This window comes from Cicer arietinum, chromosome 3 (assembly GCF_000331145.2).
Source record: "Cicer arietinum cultivar CDC Frontier isolate Library 1 chromosome 3, Cicar.CDCFrontier_v2.0, whole genome shotgun sequence".
NCBI classification, from domain to species: domain Eukaryota; kingdom Viridiplantae; phylum Streptophyta; class Magnoliopsida; order Fabales; family Fabaceae; genus Cicer; species Cicer arietinum.
Window position 1 is genome coordinate 17,248,134 of NC_021162.2, and position 9,433 is coordinate 17,257,566.

Below are 9,433 nucleotides of genomic sequence, written 5' to 3' on the forward strand. Positions count from 1 at the left end.
TACATGGAGAACTTAATAGGATTTAGATATAATAGTTTATGCTTCAAGTGGTCAATATTATGATAAGTTAGATTTAAAGCTTTAATTTGTTAAATTTTGCATTTATCTTAATATTTTTAGATTTCATGCTCACACTTTTTAAGTGAATGTAGATGGTAATAAAGTTCCAAATCTAGAACTAAAAACTATATCACGTTGTAGTTCTATTACATCATCTTGCACTGAGGCAAATTTAAGAAGAACTTTAATTTAAAGGATTGATCCTTCAAAGTCACCTCATCAATGACGTTTTAAGGAATATTCTCTAAGGATATGCGCAATCAGAGTTCAAAAAACCTAGATTAGATTAGTTGAACTTGGAATCAGATCCTTTATCAGTCTGATCGAATTATTGAATCACAAATGTTATTAAACCAATGTTAAAATGTTGAACTGAAGAAATCTGGTGAAAAATGATCAATTTAGTAGTTCTTTAACTCATTAGCACGTGCTATTAAAACACATCGTAAAATTGTCTAATCAATTTGAATTAAGATCTTAAATATTTTAAGAAGTCACTCACTCACTGCACTATTTGTGGTTGAGCGAGCTATTGGACTACAGATGTTATTAACTAGTATTAAAATAATTGAACCGATAAAATTTGATCGATTTAGTGATTTTTTTTTAACTCATTTATGTGTGCTATTAAAAAACACCAAAAAAATATTCGAGAATAATCAAACCTAAGACGTTAAATAATTTAAAAAGTAATGTTACCACCCACCACACCATCTAATAATCACCGCCCCTGATTAATTACTAATAATCAATTATGTGAAATTTTCTCTCATTTACTTGAAATCCACTAATATTAAAAACAATTTTTTTTTCTATGGCATTAAAAAAACAACAACTTTTTCTCTGTAACATTAAAAAAAAAAAAAATTCAAGTCAGTATTTAGTAAACATTCTGATTTTCTTTATGGCGTTAAAAAAAAACAATTTATTTTAAAGTTCCAAATAACTTTCCCCTCAAAATTATTAAAAAAAACAAAAAAAAAACATTTTAACAAACTCAAAATCTGAATTATCCAAAATTTATTAATATATTATGATAAATTCAAAACTTTAAGTTGTTGGAATTCCGTAAACTCAATTAGTTTTTCCCGTATAAACTTGTTTTTTTGAATTCAAATTTCAAATTTATTTGAAGTATTTTAATTTTTTATTTAAAAATAATAATATGAAATTTTATTTTTATTAGCTCTATCCATTGCTTGATTAAACTAAAACTAAATTAAATAATAACTTTTTAAAATAACAAATAAGATATTGTTCCAACAAGCTCAAATCTAACTTTTTTCAAAATTTCATCAAACTAAAAATTTGAATTTGTCAGAATATAAATATATTTTGATAACTTCAAATTTTAAATTTGTTTGAGTTTCATAAAAGTCAATTTTGAGTTTGTCTGAACGATTTTTCTGTTCTAAAAAATTTATAAACATTTGTTTTCCAACAAGTGAAAGAATTTTTCCAAACTTTGAAAAAATTTCTCTCATCCACCTTAGCATCACAGTTGGACCATATAACAAGGAATTCTTAATTAAATATTAAATATAACTTTTTTTTATTTATTTAAAAAAAAAAGTACTAAATAGAACCCAATTTAACTGGGTCCATACATTATAGTACACAATTTCTTGTTAATGTACCTCTTCCTTGACGTGCTATCTGCACTATCCAGTTTTCCTATCCACACCCTCATTCCAACTTTTGTTCGAAGAGGAGAATAGATCCTTTGTGTCAATCTTCTTTCTTATCAATAAAATTAAAAAAAAAGATATCTTTCATTTGAAAATAGAAAGAAACACGAGATTTTGTTTCAGGAAAGAAATAGTTTGGGAAAAAATATTTTTTCTGGAGCAAAATTTTATTTCTTGCATTGATCAATGATCATTATGAAGCAAAATTGTGTTCATCAGTTTCAATTTTAACGTAAGAAGACCGAGAACCCTCCATGGGAGGAATTTACTATGGCGTTGAACTAAATAATAAAATTTGAGAATCTGTAGAGTATGTAGGACTTGGGAAAAGTTATGCGAAACATTAATTTGTAGGGCCGCAAGGTCGAGTTGGCACATTGAAAAATAGTAGGTGTATTGATGAAGTCGGATTAAATTCAATTTAAGATAGTACATGTAATTGATGTGCAAGTGTTAGACACTCAGGCACACATTTAATTTGAAGTGTTAGTACTTTATAGTACCAATTGTGGATGCTACCCATCAAAGTACAACATTTGTCAATCAAATACAAAGGAAGGAGTGCTCTTAAGAATTATTTGTTGAATCATATTCCTCCGACTTGCTATAATATAAAGTAATTTAGAGAATAATAAAACTTCAAAACTAAGATATTTCCAAAAAAAAAAAAATCTGTTGGCATTCACATCAAAAGTTCAGAAATCCAAGATGAGGACTGATTTATAACCTACACAAAAGTACTACCAAAATATAGGTACTACCAAAATCAAAAGGTTAAGTAAATGTGAGTATCTATAATCTCACAATGCTCTATAAATTAACAATATCCAAAAGTAAGAAGAAAGAAAAAAAAAAAAAGATCAAAAGTAAGAATCAAGATAATGATATGAGTGCCTCCTATTATACTGTAGTAAGCTAGCATAAGTCCTGTCCCATATTCCAACATACATACACTCATCATCAGGACTAAGACATACCCCAGAAATTTCACCAAAGAAATCAATCTCTTCACTTATCTCGTAATTCGCCTTTGTATTATAAACATGCACGAAATCAGCAGGCTCAGCAACAACCATGAATTGACCGTCTGAAGAAAACCGAATGGACCGGCTGGCCCCAAGGTTGTTCTTGAGAACGGCGATCGGAGATGACACGTTTCTAGCATCCCATACTCTGCATGTCTTGTCTTGGTTCCCAGTTGCGAATGTGTGTCCGTTAGGATGCCATGCAGATGCAAAAGAGTAATCCTTATGACCGACAAGAGTGGCAATAGTCTACAATATCAAACAAGTCTCAAACATGTTAGCAGATTTTTTCAAACACACTATAGGATAACTTTATTACGACCCTTTTCTATCCTATCTTTATACAACTCTCTTATTCGAGGATTTGGATTGCGTTTACACCCACAAACTTTTACACTGCCTTTACAAGTTGTGAATCGGAAGATCTATTTTCCGAATCGTGAATCGAATCTTGTTATGGATCATACGATAAATTTGTCAATAAAAATGTCATTTTTAAGTACAAAAGTGACAACAAAAATATAAGTTGATATAACATATGTAAACCTCAAAATAATTCAAGATTCAATTCATATATCAAATGGCAAAAGAAAATGGTTGGTTACACAAAGTTGACAGAAAAAATGGTTGACTATACTATGCTTGGGTAGTGATTCATTACAGTGAATCAGGATTCTAGATAAGATTCATGTACAAATCGATACACAGTCAACACTAGAGATTTGTGTTGATTGGATTCAATTTAGTATCAAATCGAGTTACAACTACATGTATGGTAAGATACTGATAACCATGGTTGTAGTGTCAAAAAACTTGGGTGTGACAAAATCATAAGCCACTTATAATGTAAATGAATGAGAACAGCCTTGTGAATTATATTGATGGTTAGAAATAACTGCAAAATATTTTCCATTTTAATATCAATAATTCAATAGAAAGTTAAGAAGCCAAGCCCAATAGGAAACTAATCATCTTGATAATCATATCTATCATTCTCACACAATAAAAAGAAGGAAAAAAATCAGAAGCATAAAGTTATGAAAAACAAAATCCAAATCAAAGGATTTATTTATCAGCAAATCCATGGAAAATTATAATACCAAGGAAAGTTAATAATGAAGACATCAATAGAATATTTTCCAAACAGTGACTAAAATGAAAATAAAAAATAAAAAATAAAAATCCAATAACCAAATGACGAGAGGAATACCTTCCCGTTTTGAGGATCTACTAGCAGTCCATCTAAGTTATCGCCAACAACAGTCATTATTTTGCGGTCAGGACTGATCGATGTGTGCTACAAGAGAAAATACTTTCAAATCAAGACAGTATATATTTAAATTAAAATCAAAAATATTTTTAAAAAGTAAAGCAAAATATCCAATCTAAACAGCAAATTACTTGGATTTAACTACTGATAAGAAACGTAAAATAAAATAATTGAAGTTCGCGGAATCTGTGAATGCAAATGAACCCGTGTGAGAAACTAGTGAAATCTGAAAGATAGAGAAACTAGTGAAATTCAATACAATTTGGTTTTACTTGATTCTGCTATGTTTCATTCTAATCAACATATTAGATTTTGAATCAAGATTCTTCTGGTATTGTTTCAATTACTGAAAAAATGAACTGCATTACTCAGAATGGTTTTAAAGAATGCTTACATTCACCGGCCAAGGGAATTGAAGGTAATTCAAAAGCTGAAACTTTTCAATGTCATATTCTCGCACCCCAGAATCGTTATTGGAAGCAATAAAATGAGTTGCACCACTGCGAAAAAGTTTACACGTCAGCCACAACATTCCAAACTGAGACAAATAAAGATGCCAGCTACGAGATATACCTCAGGCTTTCATATATTTCAACTGCATTTGATATTGCATTATCATCATGTGTGGTTCGCGTACAAAAGCTTACTCCCTTCTTATCCAAACGCTGCATTAAATATAGATGTTATAAGTTGCATTCAATAATATATTCTACTAAGATCGAGTGGAAAAACATATTAGTAAAGAAATGACATATTAGTGGAAAAACAGATTATCAACATGATTGGTGCCTTAAATAATGACCCTTCGATTAATATAAACTGTTCCAATAAATTAAATCTGATTTAAAAGCAAATGTGGCCTCTCTTCTTTCGGGTAGACATGGGTCTTCCTCCTCATGCTCTCCCATTTACTATGTGTCTGTTGTGACGTCTTCCAGTCACATTGGATAACATATTTTTATCACAGCTGAAAGTAGCCGAAATACCCACCATATATTGATATGGCGACAAAATGATTTCCTTGTTTAGTCACCGACTTAATTTGCAAAGTGGATCGCAATAAAAAAAATTAACTTAGGCTCATCCCTCTAAGATCCTTGTTGGCATTCAAATGAAACCTTCAAGAGTTGTTAGTTATGTATCAGATTGAAAAAAAATTAAGAGGTTATTCTGAAATACAACAAATTGTGTATGAGTCGCGAAACAGGGCAGCACTGGATAGACTGAACGAGATGAAACAACGGACAGAGTCATGGTGCCACTAAACAACGAAGCTGCGTAGACGAGAAAAATAGAAGATTCGCAGAGTTTCCAAAATAAATTTATCCAAACCTTTGATGTTAATCTAAGGGTTATTATTTAATCATCCCATCTTTCACAATAAGATATTCCTCTCACTGGATATAGAATAGAAAACTGACCGTTGGATATACAAATGCATAAAGTAGTGGTATGAAGTATTTGAAGCCGAAAGAACTAGGTACGTAATAAGGCAGAAATCATGTGGACTTACCTTACAAGTAAGCTCTCCTTGGAAGCCACCAGCTACAAGAAAATTATCCTTGACAGCCAATGTGCTAATCTGCGTCTGTGAAAATCCTTCCAACAGATTTCCTGGACATCTCTGAAAGACCAAACAAAGATAAGATTAACTCTATTTAACACTCTTCACAAAAGTACTTTCTCAAATTAACCATGTTAACTTTTCCAGCTTCATTAATCACACATGTATAGTGAACAGCTGCAGATTTCTTATGATCCCAATAGAGAAATTGTGGACTTCTAAGTAAGTCTTGCATCAATAAACTGCATTATCGATCTTGGATCACGGAAAATAGTGGTTTATTCAAATTCCGCTACACTACACTGCTATAACGCCACTATTTGACAACACTTTCATTGAACAGCGTATCGTGGAACAATAGCGATCTATTCAAATTCCACGACATTATAGCTGCTATTTGACAACATTGCAATTAAACATGAAAAATCAAATAGATTCTTACTTATCTTTCTTTATATATTAACAAGATTGCGTAAGAGACTTGACTGCATTACCTCCGTAGGGGCTACATGGCCAGCGAAATTTATTATCTCGGACAAGTTGCCACTTAATGATGACCAATGCATAATTGAGTAGTTGGAGACAAGGTATACATCATGTTTTGAAGTAGCCCATACTAAGTTCCTCAGCTGCATCTTGCAAAAATAAACATCGTCAGGCTAAAGTTTTTCTCAGTAATATCATCAGGCTTGCAAATTAAGTAAAACACTAGACAAAACCTATTTTCTAGAACCATAAAATATATATAAAGAAATTACTGTTATCTGTACTGCAAATGGACAAGCAAATTGAGTTATATATCAACAAAAGAGCTCCAATCGAACTTCCTCGGTATTGTGTTAGTGTTGTCAATCACAGATCGCAGAAAAAGTTGTCTGTTCAAATTCTGTTGTACGGGAGTTCTATAACACCTCTATAGCCGTTATTCGAAAACATTTTGTATTAAATAGCATATCGCAGAACAATTACGATTTATTTAAATTTCAACACGCTATAACACTATAGCACTGCTATTTAACAACACTAAATATTAGTACAATAATAAATGTTAAGAATCTTTGGATTTCTTTTCGAAAAGATGGTACAATAATTAGTGCAGCCCTAAAACACAAAACAGCCGCACAAGCAACAACATTTTGATAAATCAGTGATGACTGACAACCGCTTAAAATAACATATTTGCATGCATGAACTTCAACTTTCAAGTCATATACTTTCATCAATCATCAAAAATACTAAATACTCATTAGTCATTCAAAAATACCAAAAAAATAATTAGATTCATAAAGCATATGAAAGAAAAAAATCAACAAACCTGAAAATGAAGGATGGTAGGCTTAACCATCCTTGTATTATAGAAGAAGTCGTAGTATTTTCCACTCTTCTCCACTTTACTGCAATCCTGAGACACAAAACAAAACAAAACAAACATTAACTTTTTAAGTATCAAAATATTAGTCAAACAATTTCCAATGCTACTTACTTCCCTTCCTCCTAACAACCTCAAACCAGTGTTGTCAATTGTAGATCACAAAAAAATTACAGTTTGTTCAAATTCTACTATATTACAACACTATAGCATCGCAATAACGCTATTTGATAACACTTGGAATTAAACAGCGTATCACAACATAGTAACAACTCATTCAAATTTTATTGTGTTATAACACTGCTATAGCCACTATTTGAAAACACTACCAATGAAAGAAAGGGCTAAAAGGAAAAACACAACAAAATAGAAAATACACAATCTCAAACTAGTGTTGCCAATCGAAAAAATTAGCAGATTGTTCAAATTCTACTACGTTGCAACACTATAGCACAGCAAAAGCGGCTATTTGACAACACTTCATATTAAATCAAGTATCGCAAAAAAGTAACAATTTATTCAAATTCAGTTGTATTAAACTGCTGCTATAGCCACTATTTGACAGCACCTACTCAACAATTGAAAAAGGGCTAAAATGAAAAACACGCAAAACAAAATCAAAATCAAAAAAACAAAACCTTGTCAACAGTTTCACCAGATACAAGAATGTTCTCAAAATTCCTATACTGTTCAAGCCTTGTTATTCTGTAACTGTCTCTGTTGATATTCAACATCTCCCATGGAATTCCTTGAATGTCTTTCCCCTTCCTTGCTTGTGCAGCTGATGTATCAGTCACCTTAGTAAGCTATTCCAATCAAAATCATCAACAACAAAAAAAAAAAACAATTTTTAATTTCCTTCAGTTCAATTCAATGAATACACATAAATGATTATAAAAAAAAAGTTGAATACACATAAACAAATAACAACTAAAACAAAAATACAAAGACAAAAAGAAATCAAGAAAAGATTGAGAGAAAATTGAGAAATGGAACCATTTCATATTCATCAACAGCAATATCTTCAATAACACCATCAAATTCAGGGTCATCAATTTCATCATAGAAATCATCTTCAAAAGGGTATGAGTGATGAAGGTAAGACATGAGAGTGAGTGAATTCAAGTTCCAAAGTTCGAAACTTTGATTTTGGTTTTGGTTTTTGAGTGTGGTTTTTGGAACAGGAAGAAAGGTAAAGAAACAAGGAACACTGTTTTGTTTTGTTATCGCGCACTACGCTTCTTCTTTCACCGGCATAAATTATAATCAAAAATTCATTGTCAAATTAATTTTATTTCATTACAAATATTGTGAAATTTAATTTACCCTTTTTAAAAGTTAAAATAACTTTTTAGTCTTACAAAATTACATCTGAATTTCTTTTTTCTGTTTAAACTTTTGTTGGAAAGAGATTAACAATATTCACAATGAAACAGTTAAATTTCTAATAAGTTTTAAATTTTTATTTAAATGATATAATTGATATTATTAAATTAAAATTATATTTTAATTTAAATTAAGTGTGAATTTTTTATAATATTTATTATTTTGTTTATAAATAAAAAAAGTCTTGTTGTTTTTAATTTAAATTAAGTGTGATCAAACTGTCTTTTTTAAATTATTGTTAGATATTTAGTTGTTTTTTTTAAATTAATTTTTAATTTATTAAAAAAATAAATTTAGACAATATTTTTAAAGTTTTGTTAGAAAGTAACAACCTTGACAATAATTAAAATAAAACAGTTAAATCTCTAACAATAATTAAAAATAATAATAATTTAATATCTACAAAAAGTGAATAAATTAAATTAATGAATATGAGTAAATCAATTAAATAAATTAAATTAAAAACCACACTAATTCACCAAATTTAATGCAAAATAAATTATTTAAGGATTTTTTTTATGATATGTGGATCAAATTGTCTTTTTCAACTTTTTTTTATCATATAAGGATTAATTTTTTTTATGGTGGTTCAGAAGTAGCTCCCAATTACTTTTCTCAAGAACTACAAATTATTTTTATGTTTTTTGAAGGCTAAATTGGGTCAGAGATTTACTCAAATACTAAAATAGACTCAAAACTAAATTAAAATTATTATTATTATTAGGGAAAGTAAATGATGATTAATGTGTGCATTAAAATATTATGTATTTAAGATTCTATGGGGCCCACGAATAACTTTACAACGTGAAGATATGATCTCTTTTTTTTTTTTTTAGAAAATAAAACAAAATTTACACATTGTAATCGAGTATCAATCTAAATAGTTTCTGGATTTTGAAACGTTGTAAAAATATTACTGAAATAGTAAAAATTAGTTAAAATGGTTAATTTATTAACTCTACTTTTTTAAAACTATGAATCGATATGTTTTTTTCACGCGAATCTCGCATTAATTTTATATCTATTAAAATTAAATTACATATAAAATTTATGAGATAAAAAGTATGTTAC

At 29.6% G+C, this 9,433-nt stretch overlaps 1 protein-coding gene across 2 annotated transcripts; it reads right to left on the minus strand.

Moving 5' to 3' along the window:
* Positions 1-2,401: 2,401 nt before the first annotated feature.
* LOC101494435 (uncharacterized WD repeat-containing protein C2A9.03-like) lies at positions 2,402-8,221 on the minus strand. Of its 2 annotated transcripts, none has more exons than XM_004491994.4 (9): positions 7,973-8,221; positions 7,615-7,782; positions 6,923-7,009; positions 6,102-6,236; positions 5,557-5,667; positions 4,617-4,708; positions 4,438-4,543; positions 3,984-4,070; positions 2,402-3,022 (listed from the first exon to the last, which is right to left on the minus strand). In XM_004491994.4, exons 1-9 carry the CDS (start codon positions 8,081-8,083, stop codon positions 2,609-2,611), a joined length of 1,311 nt encoding a protein of 436 aa, XP_004492051.1. In that variant the 5' UTR covers positions 8,084-8,221; the 3' UTR covers positions 2,402-2,608. The 2 variants fall into 2 exon arrangements, with proteins under 2 accessions (XP_004492051.1, XP_004492050.1); XM_004491993.4 differs by having other exon boundaries at positions 6,102-6,242.
* Between the last annotated feature and the right edge of the window lie 1,212 nt (positions 8,222-9,433).

Excerpts from the sequence above, each read along its gene's own strand:
- LOC101494435 (XM_004491993.4), bottom strand. The coding sequence starts at position 8,083 with ATGTCTTACCTTCATCACTCATACCCTTTTGAAGATGATTTCTATGAT. Across the intron at positions 7,010-7,614 it reads CTGGTGAAACTGTTGACAAG|GATTGCAGTAAAGTGGAGAA; the intron begins GTTTTGTTTTTT and ends TTTGTGTCTCAG. Across the intron at positions 3,023-3,983 it reads TAGATCCTCAAAACGGGAAG|ACTATTGCCACTCTTGTCGG; the intron begins GTATTCCTCTCG and ends TTGATATTGTAG.